This window comes from Astatotilapia calliptera, chromosome 11 (genome assembly GCF_964374335.1).
Source record: "Astatotilapia calliptera chromosome 11, fAstCal68.1, whole genome shotgun sequence".
Lineage (NCBI taxonomy): Eukaryota > Metazoa > Chordata > Actinopteri > Cichliformes > Cichlidae > Astatotilapia > Astatotilapia calliptera.
This window is the reverse complement of record NC_137432.1, coordinates 26,662,098-26,675,280: the sequence shown is the minus strand read 5'-3', so window position 1 is coordinate 26,675,280 and position 13,183 is coordinate 26,662,098. Positions and strand designations below refer to the sequence as shown.

At 45.2% G+C, this 13,183-nt stretch overlaps 2 protein-coding genes across 2 annotated transcripts; both read right to left on the bottom strand.

Annotated features, from left to right (window-relative positions):
* Positions 1–313: 313 nt before the first annotated feature.
* On the bottom strand, positions 314–2,244 carry LOC113032498 (trypsin-1-like). The gene is made up of 6 exons (XM_026185440.2): positions 2,156–2,244; positions 1,808–1,958; positions 1,441–1,691; positions 1,197–1,333; positions 921–1,022; positions 314–484 (listed from the first exon to the last, which is right to left on the bottom strand). Exons 1-6 carry the CDS (start codon positions 2,193–2,195, stop codon positions 437–439), a joined length of 729 nt encoding a protein of 242 aa, XP_026041225.2. The 5' UTR covers positions 2,196–2,244; the 3' UTR covers positions 314–436.
* Positions 2,245–10,701: 8,457 nt separating this feature from the next.
* LOC113032124 (trypsin-1) lies at positions 10,702–12,365 on the bottom strand. The gene is made up of 6 exons (XM_026184800.2): positions 12,232–12,365; positions 11,884–12,034; positions 11,517–11,767; positions 11,273–11,409; positions 10,997–11,098; positions 10,702–10,876 (listed from the first exon to the last, which is right to left on the bottom strand). Exons 1-6 carry the CDS (start codon positions 12,269–12,271, stop codon positions 10,829–10,831), a joined length of 729 nt encoding a protein of 242 aa, XP_026040585.2. The 5' UTR covers positions 12,272–12,365; the 3' UTR covers positions 10,702–10,828.
* Positions 12,366–13,183: the final 818 nt, after the last annotated feature.

Below are 13,183 nucleotides of genomic sequence, written 5' to 3'. Positions count from 1 at the left end.
CAAATGAATTTGGGTCCAAAACTACACAACATGCCAGTGTGGATTTGGTGTTGTAATTATAATGTAATAATAATAATTTGGATTCAAATTTGACCAATTTCTTTTAAATATCAAACTAACTAAATAAACAACTAAAATGCATCAAAGGAAACTCAATAGTAAACATTAGTATCTCTCTAAACTGACTCTCTAAAGGTCAGTACTGTAAAGAACTGCCTGCTACACTGTAAATATGATGATGATCATAAAGTCCTTTTTAAAATATTTGTTGCCAAATATATAAATGGCAAAGAAATGGCAAAACAAACAAAACTCAGTCTGTATGTTTTTATTGATTTGCATGAAAACTGACTGCACCAGAACTCTACAACAGAGTAGAGTTAAACTGGTAAAAAACTAAATTCAGTGGAGTAAGGTGATGATTGAAGGATCAGACTTAATAGCTCGCCATGGTTTGCTCGATCCAATCATTGAAGATGCAGACCTGTGAAAGCAAACAGATCAATGTTTGTTATTTCACTAGCTGGGCCCAAGTCCTCATTTTAGGTTTGAGAGTGTTTTAGTGGGTAAAAGTGAATGCTTTGACATGAATTGAGCTGCGGTTTGGGGAAGGCCTCGAAGTGGACTGGCGATGGCTCCCGGGCCTAGCAGATTCCCATGCACTAAATAAAAGTAAAGAAGTTAAAGAATGGAAAACAAGGAGGGAGGGACGGTGGGGCACGTAAACGAGAATGATCAGCTTGCAGAACTGGGGGAAGCTATATAAATGACAGCTGGAAGGAGCATATTTGGAGGACTCCTGCTCCTGAAATTCCAGTACATAATCTCCAATAAAAAGAGGATGGTGGAATGATGAAAGTTCCACAATGAGAACTTTTTTTCACATAGCTGTTGACAATCAAGAAATTATTTAGCTTTACCTTGGTATAGACACCGGGGTGGTCCCTCTCAGCACATCCATAGCCCCAGGACACAATACCCTGCAGCTCACCCTTGCACACAACAGGACCACCAGAGTCACCCTGAAAATAAAAGTAAAGAAAACAAAGATGGATGTCAAGAAATTATTATTTAAATCAAATTAAACATAAATTAAATGTGTTGTTGTCATTGTGGGATACGTCCACTCTTGTGGCATTTTAAGAAAGCTTTACTATTCGAGAAGGGGACAGTTGCAGGTTTGACTTATTACATACCTGGCAAGAGTCCTTGCCTCCCTCCAGGTATCCAGCGCAGAACATGGAGTCAGTGATCATGCCAGGGTAGGAGTTATTACAGTCACTGTAGGACAGGATGGGGATGTTCAGGCACTGCAGCCTGTCCCGATCAGCAGCTGCAATGTTTGAAACAGCGTATGGATGAACAACGATTCATGCTGATGGAACCAAATGTCATGAAACATTTTTAACTTTAAACTGCTAACGTGCAGAAGTTACTCACTAGAGCTCATGGTGTTGCCCCATCCAGAGACTGTGCACATGGTGCCAGCAGGAGCACAGCTCCTGGGCAGAGCCACAGGCTGCACATAACTGTTGAGGGAGGCAGGCTGGCTCAGCTGGATCAGCATGATGTCATTGTCAATGGTCCTGGAATTATAATCTGGATGGCGGATGACACGGGAGGAGTCGATGAACTGCTCAGTTCCCTCATTGACCGAAATGTCGTGCTCTCCCAGACGCACCTGGATACGACTGAAAACATTTGAAAAACAGAAAGAATAGATTCAAACACTCAGAAACTACCAACAAATATTAATTGTGGATCACTCACTTAAATAAGATTTGAAATCTTACTGAAATATACTTACGATTTGTAGCAGTGAGCAGCAGACACAACCCAATTCTGATTGACCAGGGAGCCACCACAGGTGTGGTAGCCAATGTTGAGAGACACCTGATGGGGCTCAGAGTAAGGTCTGCACTCAAACCCTCCGACGATCTTGTCGTCTTCCAGGGCAACTGAAAACACAAGTGTAAACAAACTGTTTACTCCTACACTTTTACATCAGGAGTGAAACATCTATGCTGTTTGATTTCCAGTCAAATGCATAAATCAAACCTATTTGATTGGACACAGAAACATATGAAATTTGAGATAATAAAGCTATGGTGAATAAAGGTGTGATCTGAGAAAAGCCTTAAAACTTCACACTCACAAGCAGATCCAATGAGCAGAACGAAGACCAGAGACCTCATGATTGCTGAGTGATCCTTTAGATGAGAGGACTTCACCTGGAGCTCTAATTTATATCCACAGAGAGAGCTGCCCAGCTCTCTGAGCAATGCTATTGGTCAGTGAGGAGCCAATCTCTTTGGTGGGTCGTTGGGTTGGAGACCAGATTTACATTGGAATGGCTTTCTTTTTAAAATCTTGCTATAAATTATGTACATAAATACATTATTCTTTAGTATAACTATATCAGTCTATATTTTAATTAATAATAATAACAATAACGTATACTTTATTGATCCCCGTGGGGAAATTACTCTTCGCATTTAACCCATTCATCAGTGAGGCAGCGGGCAGCCATTGGGCACCCAGGGAGCAGTGTGTAGGGACAGTACCTTGCTCAGGTGTACGTCAGGGTAGCGATTCAGTGGATTCGAACCCTAACCTCACGATCATGAGGCCACCACTCTACCTACTGAGCTATCCCTGCCCCTGGTAAACTATTGTATTGTTTTGTTTTATGATATCAGGAAAACTTTAATTTGATATAGTTTAACATATAATTGTTCATTTTCTTGGAGTAATATATTACTGTTTGATATCAATTGTTTCAATCCAGTCAATATATTATGACAATAATAACTGGTAATTTTAATAACTAATAACTGGAGAGCATTTCAGTTTTATCTGAGAAAATCCTAATAATGTGTATATTGTACTCGTGTGGCTTTCCAATGTAACAAAACACACTTATACACTTAGATTTTGGTTTAAAAAAAACATAGACATGAAATAAAAAGTTAGCTTGTGTTCTCAGAAATTTGTGTGCATGTGTTTGGTCAGGTTATAGAGGTAAATATAACCTCTATATTTAGATATTTGTGACTGGATAAGCAGGAGAAATGGATGAATAGAGGACGGTATCTCACAGCTGTGTACTTCTCAGCACCTATGACCTAGAAACTAAAGTCACAAATGGACATTGAGGCTGCCATGAGCAAAAAATAAGTTGACAGTGAATATTATATGTATAAAGTATTCTTTCTTTTTTAATTTTAGGCCTCTTTGTTTTTTTACTTTAACTATTTTTTCTTTTCTTTTTTTGTTCTTTTGGGGGGTTTTTGTTTTGCTTTTTGCTTTTAAACGGTAGGACTCCTTCACCTTGGTCGCTCCCCTCACCTCAGGTGTCCACCATTTGGTCCGGGGGTTACCACCACGACAGGCACCAACTACCTTGCGGCTGCAGCTCCGTGCAGCGGCTTCGGCAATGGAGGTGATGCACGTGGTCCATTCGGACTCAATGTCTCCAGTCTCCCTTGGAATGCTGTTGAAGCTCTGCAGGAGGTGTGCTTTGAAGATCTTGCGGATCGGGACCTCTGCTAGACGTTCCCAGCACACCCTCACTGTACGTTTGGGTGCACCAGGTCTGTCCAGCATCCTCCCTCGCCACCTGATCCAACTCACCACCAGGTGGTGATCAGTTGACAGCTCAGCCCCTCTCTTTACCCGAGTGTCCAAAACATATGGCCTCAGGTCTGGTGATACGATTACAAAATCGATCATCGACCTGTGGCCCAGGGGCGGAGCGTGGGGGTGGCTTACTGGGCTTAAGCCCGGGTTGTTTTGTCAGAAGCCCGGGGTCTTTTGGAGTGTAATTTTTTCATAGTTAGATGTCTGGCTGACAACTGTATAAAACAAAAAGTACACACAATATTCGAAGCACATAGTGCACACTGTGGGAATTTACGACTGTGCGTGAATCCCCCCTGATATTGGTATGATCCGAGCTCAGGCACTAAGCGACTGAGCGAGGGGGCGGGGCAGCTGCCGCCTGTGAGTGCGCTGTTGGAGAAACGGAGCCAGCCATACTAAGGGGAGCTTAAGTTTGACCAGGTACCAAAGCAAACCATTCATACCGTACAAATAATGTAAATATGACGGTGAATCACGAAAGATTGATATCAAACTGATCACTTGACCAATATTACGTTACTTGCTCTTCAAGTGAATCAACAAATGGCGAAATGAAAAGCCGAACAAATGCTATTTTTTTTAATAGAGTCTTATCTTACGTGTGTTTATTTCATATTTTCAGTTCTTACCCTCCCCGACTAAATCGGTTTCAGTTATGTACTGAAATATAAGAATGGACATTAGAGGGTTCTTTCAAAGAAAAAACTCAGGTAAATGTTATTTTATATATTATGCTTTGTATGTTGTTCAGTATATTTCTATGCAAAACAAGAGGGATTTCAGCACACAGCAGGATATTCACATTTGTAACCAGATATTTACATACACTTTAGGGAGAAAACATAAAACATTTTTACTGTACAACATCAATTTAGAGTAAACTTTTGTTTTAGATAAATATTGAAATATCTTTTGAATTAGTTAAATGTCAGAATAAAGAGAGACAGAGCTTCTATTTTTTATCACTTTGATCAAATTTAGGAGCACATATACACTAAGTTTATTGTTAATTAATAAGAAAACTGCAGGCGATTCCATTCTGAGCTGAAGAAGCTTCTGATAAGTTAGTAGAGTCCATGTGAGTAAATTGGTGGCACAGCTGTGGATGCATATAAGGCAAAACACAGAGCCTGTTTCTTTGAAATGGGAAAATTAAGAGATATCAATCAAAACACCAGGAAAAGAACTGTGGAGCTCCATAAGTGTGGCTCAAGTTTGAATACAATTTGGTGCCATTTGCAATTAAGAAATACAGATAGTTTCTCTCTTTACTCTTCAAGTTAACAAATATGTTTTTTATATTTATCAATCTAAAAAAATAAACATTTAGTCTGATTTGATGTTACAATTAAAAAAGTGTTTGTGTTTTGATCTGAAGAGTACATAAATATCTGGTTTCAACTGTATATTTGATGATTGTCAGCACAAAGAGGGAGAGAGAGGAACAGAGAGGGACAGAGAGGGAGATGGAGAACGAGGACAGAACAGAGATGGAACAAGAGCAGGTGAGACACACATGTTAGTCAAATGGTTGTTTACCAAAAGTATCACCGTATCATAGGTACTCATGTATCTCGTACCTAGTGTTTCTTTTTAGGTTTGCTATTTTTCAAATTCTACATTTATTAAGTTATGCAGGCTTGTTTGCACAACAAGGCTAAATAATTATATAAACTTTTCTCAATCTAAATAGTGTTCTTTGGTAGAATTAAAAAAATAAGTGTAGTGCAGGTCTATGTTGATTTTTAGCGCTACTATCATCTAGTTCTGATTCTGGTTCTGTCTTGGTTAAATCCTAAGTAGTCCTGATTTTGAACTGTTGCAGTCCTGTTTTAATTCCGGATCAGTTCTGGGTCTGGTTGAATTGGGGTTTAGTCCTCGTGTCTTGATACAGCCCCGACTTTGTTCTGCCTTGTGGCTTAATTAAAACACTAGTTTAAGGTGTCCTGCACATGTGATATATATTTTTCCCTATATGAAGTCACCCCTCCTTGAATCGCTACCTTATCGTGGTGGAGGGGTTTGTGTGTCCCAGGGATCCCAGGGGCTATGTTGTCTGGGGGCTTTTGCCCCCTGGTAGGGTCTCCCATGGCAAATTGGCCCTGGGTGAGGGACCAGACAAAGAGCGATTCATAAGACCCTTATGAAAAGGACACTGAGGGAACAGTTTACCCTGCCCGGGATAGGGTTACCGGGGCCCCGCCCTGGAGCCAGGCCCGGGGAGGGTGCCCGAGGGCGAGCGTCTGGTGGCTGGGCCTTAGTCCATGGGGCCCGGCCGGGCACAGCCCAAAGAGGAGACATGGGCCCATCCTCCCGCAGGCCCACCACCCGCAGGAGGCGCCATAGGGGTCGGGTGCATTGTGTGTCGGGTGGCGGCCAGGAGCGGAGGCCCTGGCGGACTGACCCCCGGCTGCCAAGACTGGCAATAGGGACATGGAATATCACCTCTCTGGTGGGGAAGGAGCCTGAGTTAGTGCGTGAGGTTGAAGGGTACCGGCTAGATATAGTCGGGCTCACCTCTACACATGGCTTGGGCTCTGGAACCAGTCTCCTGGAGAGGGGCTGGACTCTGTCACAGTCTGGAGTTGCCCCTGGTGAGAGGCGGCGGGCTGGGGTGGGTATTCTAATATCCCCTCGGCTTGCTGCCGGTATGTTGGGGTTTTTCCCGGTGGACGAGAGGGTTTGTTCCCTGCGCCTTAGGGTCGGGGAACGGGTCCTGACTGTCATCTGCGCCTTCTTAGAGTCCCTGGGGGGGGGGGGGGGGGTGCTGGAGGGTGCTCCACCTGGAGACTCTGTTGTCCTGCTGGGAGACTTCAATGCTCACGTGGGTAATGACAGCGAGACCTGGAGGGGCGTGATTGGGAGGAACGGCCTCCCTGATCTGAACCCGAGCGGTGCTTTGTTATTGGACTTCTGTGCTAATCACAGTTTGGCCATAACGAACACCCTGTTCGAACATAAGAGTGTCCATAAGTGCACGTGGCACCAGGACGCTCTAGGCTGTAGGTCGATGATCGATTTTGTAATCGTATCAGCAGACCTGCGACCATATGTTCTGGACACTCGGGTAAAGAGAGGGGCTGAGCTGTCAACTGATCACCACCTGGTGGTGAGTTGGATCAGGTGGCGGGGGAGGACGCTGGACAGACCTGGTGCACCTAAACGCGTAGTGAGGGTGTGCTGGGAACGTCTAGCAGAGGCCCCAGTCCGCGAGATCTTCAACGCACACCTCCGGCAGAGCTTCAACAGCATTCCGAGGGAGACTGGGGACATTGAGTCTGAATGGACCATGTTCAGCGTCTCCATTGCCGAAGCTGCTGCATTGAGCTGCGGCCACAAGGTGGTTGGTGCCTGCCGTGGTGGTAATCCCCGAACCAAATGGTGGACACCAGAGGTGAAGGGAGCCACCAGGCTGAAGAAGGAGTCCTATCAGGCTTGGTTAGCCTGTGGGACTCCGGAGGCAGCCGACAGGTATCGACAGGCCAAGCGGAATGCGGCTCGGGCAGTGGCTGAAGCAAAAACTCGGGTGTGGGAGGAGTTCGGAGAGGCCATAGAAAAAGACTTTCGGACTGCCTCGAAGAGATTCTGGCAAACCGTCAGACGTCTCAGGAGGGGAAAGCGGTGCTCTACCTGCACTGTGTATAGTGCTGGCGGAGCGCTGCTGACGTCGACTGAGAAAATTGTCGGGCGGTGGAAGGAATACTTCGAGGACCTCCTTAATCCCACTGACACGTCTTCCGAGGAGGAAGCAGAGTCTGGGGATGAGGGGAATGACCCGCCAATTTCCGGGGGCGAGGTCACTGAGGCAGTTAAACAACTCCTTGGTGGCAGAGCCCCTGGTGTTGATGAGGTCCGCCCCGAGTTCCTGAAGGCTCTGGACGTTGTAGGGCTGTCCTGGTTGACACGCCTCTGCAATGTTGCGTGGAGATCAGGGGCAGTACCTGTGGACTGGCAGACCGGGGTGGTGGTCCCCATCTTTAAGAAGGGGGACCGGAGGGTGTGTTCCAACTACAGGGGGATCACACTCCTCAGCCTCCCTGGGAAAGTCTATGCCAGGGTGCTGGAAAGGAGAGTTCGTCCGTTAGTCGAACCTCGGATACAGGAGGAACAATGCGGTTTTCGTCCTGGTCGCGGAACACTGGACCAGCTCTTTATCCTCTCCAGGATACTTGAGGGTGCATGGGAGTTTGCCCAACCAGTCTACATGTGTTTTGTGGACTTGGAGAAGGCATTCGACCGTGTCCCTCGGGGTGTCCTGTGGGAGGTGTTGCGGGAATATGGGGTGTCTGGCCCATTGCTACGGGCCATTCGATCCCTATATAACCGTTGCAAGAGCTTGGTTCGCATTGCCGGCAATAAGTCGGACTCGTTCCCGGTGGGTGATGGGCTCCGCCAGGGCTGCCCTTTGTCTCCGGTTCTGTTCATAATTTTTATGGACAGGATTTCTAGGCGCAGCCAAGTGGCGGAGGGCTTTCACTTTGGTGGCCTCAGAATCTCATCTCTGATTTTTGCAGACGATGTGGTTCTGTTGGCTTCATCGGGTGAGGGCCTCCAGCTCGCACTGGAACGGTTCGCAGCCGAGTGTGAAGCAGCGGGAATGAGGATCAGCACCTCCAAATCTGAGGCCATGGTTCTCAGCCGGAAAAGGGTGGAGTGCCCACTCCGGGTCGGGGATGAGTTCCTGCCCCAAGTGGAGGAGTTCAAGTATCTCGGGGTCTTGTTCTCGAGTGATGGGAGAAGGGAGCCGGAGATCGACAGACGGATTGGGGCTGCAGCTGCAGTAATGCGGATGCTGCACCGGTCCGTCGTGGTGAAGAGGGAGCTGAGTGTAAAAGCAAAGCTCTCAATTTACCGGTCGATCTACGTCCCTACCCTCACCTATGGCCACGAGCTGTGGGTAGTGACCGAAAGAACGAGATCGCGGATACAAGCGGCAGAAATGAGCTTCCTCCGAAGGGTGGCTGGCCTCTCCCTTAGAGATAGGGTGAGAAGTTCGGCCATCCGGGAGGGGCTCAGAGTAGAGCAGCTGCTGCTCCACATCGAAAGGAGCCAGCTGAGGTGGTTCGGGCATCTGACAAGGATGCCCCCTGGGCGCCTCCTGGGTGAGATGTTCCAGGCATGTCCCACCGGGAGGAGGCCCCGGGGCAGACCCAGGACACGCTGGAGAGATTATATCTCTCGGCTGGCCTGGGAACGCCTTGGTATTCCCCCGGATAAGCTGGAGGAGGTGGCTGGGGAGAGGGAGGCCTGGGCCTCTTTGCTTAGGCTGCTGCCCCCGCGACCCGGCCCCGGATAAAGCGGATGAAGATGGATGGATATATGAAGTCATTCTTTTTTGAACAAAACTCAAAACAGAGCCTATTAATCTTTCAGTCATTTCTAACCCCCCCCCCCCCCCCAAAAAAAAAAAAAAAATCCCACATGCATACTACCCTTTAGGGCTAAGCCCCGGGTGTTTCAAATGTCTGGCTCCGCCTCTGCTATGGCCTAAAGTGTTCTGGTGCCATGTGCACTTATGGACACTCTTATGTTCGAACAAGGTGTTCGTTATGGCCAAACTGTGGTTTGCACAGAAGTCCAATAACAAAACACCGCTCGGGATCAGATCCGGGAGACCGTTCCTCCCAATCACGCCCTTCCAGGTCTCGCTGTCGTTACCCACATGAGCACTGAAGTCTCCCAGTAGGACAAAAGAGTACCCAGGAGGCCCCACTCAGGGACTACAAGAAAGCTGGGTACTCTGAACTGCCGCTCGGCACACAAGCACAGACCACAGTCTGGACCCGTTCCCTGACCCGAAGGCGAAGGGAACAAACCCTCTCGTCCACTGGGAGAAACCCCAATATACTAGCAGCAAGCCAAGGGGATAACAACATATCCACCCTAGCCCAATGCCTCTCACCAGGGGCAACTCCAGACTGAGACAGAGTCCAGCCCCTCTCCAGGAGACTGGTTCCAGAGCCCAGGCCATGCGTTGAGGTGAGCCCGACTATATCGAGCGGGTACCTCTCAACCTCACGCACTAGGTCAGGCTTCTTCCCCACCAGAGAGGTCACATCCCATGTCCCAATTGCCAGTCTTGGTAGCTGGGGATCGGTCCGCCAGGGCCTCCGCTCCTGGCCGCCGCCCGACTCACATTGCACCCAACCCCTACAGTGCGTCCTGCGGGTGGTAAGCCGGCAGGAAGATGGGCCCATGTCCCTCTTTCGAGCTGTGCCTGGCCGGGCCCCATGGACGAGGGCCCGGCCACCAGACGCTCGCCCTCAGACACCCTCCCCGGGGCTGGCCCCATGGCGGGGCCCCGGTAACCCTATCCCGGGCAGGGTGAACTGTTCCCTCGATGGTCTTTTCATAGGGGTCAAAAATTATGTTTGCAAACATAATTTAGTTTTTTTTTAAAAGGTTCTTACTAAAATAATTTGTTATAATTTTAAAGATGAAAATATATCCTGAAAAAAAAATACATCAAAGTTACCTAGAAAACAGGCAGTATGACTATATATATTTCTTTTTGACATATAATCATGTCGTGTACTGTGTGATGTCAAAATAAAGTACAGTGGAAACATTTTTTAAAAGCCAGAAATCACACATTCTGACACCATAGGGTTAGGGATTATATTGATTTATCCCTCACATGGATAATTACTTCAGCAGATAACAATTGAATTAATGCAGGGATACTTTTGCATAAAGTTTCTTAACCTAGCTTTGAAAAGGTACTGTTTAGGTATTAGGAATAGGTTTAATAGTAGGTTTACTGTTGTAAATAAGATGCTATTGTTATAAATTACTGTGCAGTGCTCGCTAGAATGTACATGCACTACAGCTGGTTTCTGTCTTAATTCTAACTCTGGCCATGTGTAAAGTTACACCATAAGAGTGACTGATGATGATGTCTTGCGACAGTGGTAACAGCAGTTCAGATGATTTATGTACAAAGTAACTGCCTTTCTCCTACTTCCTAAATTCCAGAATATGATTGTAAAATGTTTGTTTTACTATTTTAAATATCAAAAAAGCAGTTTTGTAGGAAAACAGAAGGCAAAAAAATGGAAGTCAAGGTGAATAACTTTATTGATTTAGGTGGCTTCTGACTGCAAGTTGTTTAGAACTCGACAACAACAATGGAGTTAAAATGATAGAAGAATTGCAGCAGAGTAGGAAAGAAGTTGAAGGATCAGACTTAATAGCTGGCCATGGTTTGCTGAATCCAGTCATTGAAGATGCAGACCTGTGAATGGAAACAGATCAAGGTTTGTTATTGAAAAGAGGATGATGGGATGATGAACGTTCTACAATGAGAACTTAGTTTAAGATAACTATTTACATTCAAGAACTTATCTAGCTTTACCTTGGTATAGACACCGGGGTGGTCCCTCTCAGCACATCCGTAGCCCCAGGACACAATACCCTGCAGCTCACCGTTGCACACAACAGGACCACCAGAGTCACCCTGAAAATAAAAGTAAAGAAAACAAAGATGGATGTCAAGAAATAATTATTTTAATCTAATTAAATATAAATTAAATGTGTTGTTGTCATTGTGGGATACGTCCACTCTTGTGGCATTTTAAGAAAGCTTTACTATTCGAGAAGGGGACAGTTGCAGGTTTGACTTATTACATACCTGGCAAGAGTCCTTGCCTCCCTCCAGGTATCCGGCGCAGAACATGGAGTCAGTGATCATGCCAGGGTAGGAGTTATTACAGTCACTGTAGGACAGGATGGGGATGTTCAGGCACTGCAGTCTGTCCTGATCAGCAGCTGCAATGTTTGAAACAGAGTATGGATTAAAAAAGATTCATGCTGATGGAACCAAATGTCATGAAACATTTTTAACTTTAAACTGCTAACGTGCAGAAGTTACTCACTAGAGCTCATGGTGTTGCCCCATCCAGAGACTGTGCACATGGTGCCAGCGGGAGCACAGCTCCTGGGCAGAGCCACAGGCTGCACATAACTGTTGAGGGAGGCAGGCTGGCTCAGCTGGATCAGCATGATGTCATTGTCAATATTCCAGGAATCATACTGTGGATGGCGGATGACACGGGAGGAGTCGATGAACTGCTCAGTTCCCTCATTGACCGAAATGTCGTGCTCTCCCAGACGCACCTGGATACGACTGAAAACATTTGAAAAACAGAAAGAATAGATTCAAACACTCAGAAACTACCAACAAATATTAATTGTGGATCACTCACTTAAATAAGATTTGAAATCTTACTGAAATATACTTACGATTTGTAGCAGTGAGCAGCAGACACAATCCAGTTCTGATTGATCAGGGAGCCACCACAGAAGTGGTAGCCAGAGTTCAGAGACACCTGATGGGGCTCAGAGTAAGGTGTGCACTCAAACCCTCCGACGATCTTGTCGTCTTCCAGGGCAACTGAAAACACAAGTGTAAACAAACTGTTTACTCCTACACTTTTACATCAGGAGGGAAACATCTATGCTGTTTGATTTCCAGTCAAATGCATAAATCAAACCTATTTGATTGGACACAGAAACATATGAAATTTGAGATAATAAAGCTATGGTGAATAAAGGTGTGATCTGAGAAAAGCCTTAAAACTTCACACTCACAAGCAGCTCCAATGAGCAGAACAAAGACCAGAGACCTCATGATTGCTGAGTGATCCTTTAGATGAGAGGACTTCACCTGGAGCTCTGATTTATATCCACAGAGAGAGCTGCCCAACTCTCTGAGCAATGCTATTGGTTAGCGAGGAGCCAATCTCTTTGGTGGGTCGTTGGGTTGGAGACCAGATTAACATAGGAATAGCTTTCTTTTTAAAATCTTGATATAAATCATGCACCTAAATAGAAAAAATCCTAATAATGTGTATATTGTACTCGTGTGGCTTTCCAATGTACCAAAACACACTTATACACTTAGATTTTGGTTTAGAAAAAAAACATGAAATAAAAAGTTAGCTTGTGTTCTCAGAAATTTGTGTGCATGTGTTTGGTCAGGTTATAGAGGTAAATATAACTCCTATATTTAGATATTTGTGGCTGGATAAGGAGGAGAAATGGATGAATGGAACACGGTATCTCTCAGCTGTGTACTTCTCAGCACCTATGACCTAGAAACTAAAGTCACAAATGGACATTGAGGCTGCCATGAGCAAAAAATAAGTTGATAGTTAATATTATATGTATAAATTATTCTTTGTGGGTGTGAAATACCTCACTTTAAAGTAAATAATGAAATACCACAGTGTGAAAAATATCCAGACAATCAGCAACTCCAGGTGAGCTGATAAAGAAATTGATACAGAAGTAGTGACTTGCTGTACAGTAGGTTTATATTTATATATATTTTTAAATTTTAAAGAAAGAACATCATATTATTTTTAATTGTGTGCTGTTTTTTCTTGTTAGATTTATAGAACATCTTATGTTAACATCCAGACTTTAGGGACTTATTTTTTTATATATTAGGCCTGTTTGGTTTTAGATTACTTTAATTACTTTTGTTTTGTTTTGTTTTGATTTTTTGTTGGCTTTTGTTGTTTTTTTTCTTTCAAAGATA

Excerpts from the sequence above, each read along its gene's own strand:
- LOC113032498 (XM_026185440.2), bottom strand. The coding sequence starts at position 2,195 with ATGAGGTCTCTGGTCTTCGTTCTGCTCATTGGATCTGCTT. Across the intron at positions 1,023-1,196 it reads GAGGCAAGGACTCTTGCCAG|GGTGACTCTGGTGGTCCTGT; the intron begins GTATGTAATAAG and ends TTTTATTTTCAG. Across the intron at positions 485-920 it reads ACCCCGGTGTCTATACCAAG|GTCTGCATCTTCAATGATTG; the intron begins GTAAAGCTAAAT and ends TTGCTTTCACAG.
- LOC113032124 (XM_026184800.2), bottom strand. The coding sequence starts at position 12,271 with ATGAGGTCTCTGGTCTTTGTTCTGCTCATTGGAGCTGCTT. Across the intron at positions 12,035-12,231 it reads TCTGCTCATTGGAGCTGCTT|TTGCCCTGGAAGACGACAAG; the intron begins GTGAGTGTGAAG and ends TTGTGTTTTCAG. Across the intron at positions 11,768-11,883 it reads GCTGCTCACTGCTACAAATC|TCGTATCCAGGTGCGTCTGG; the intron begins GTAAGTATATTT and ends AAATGTTTTCAG.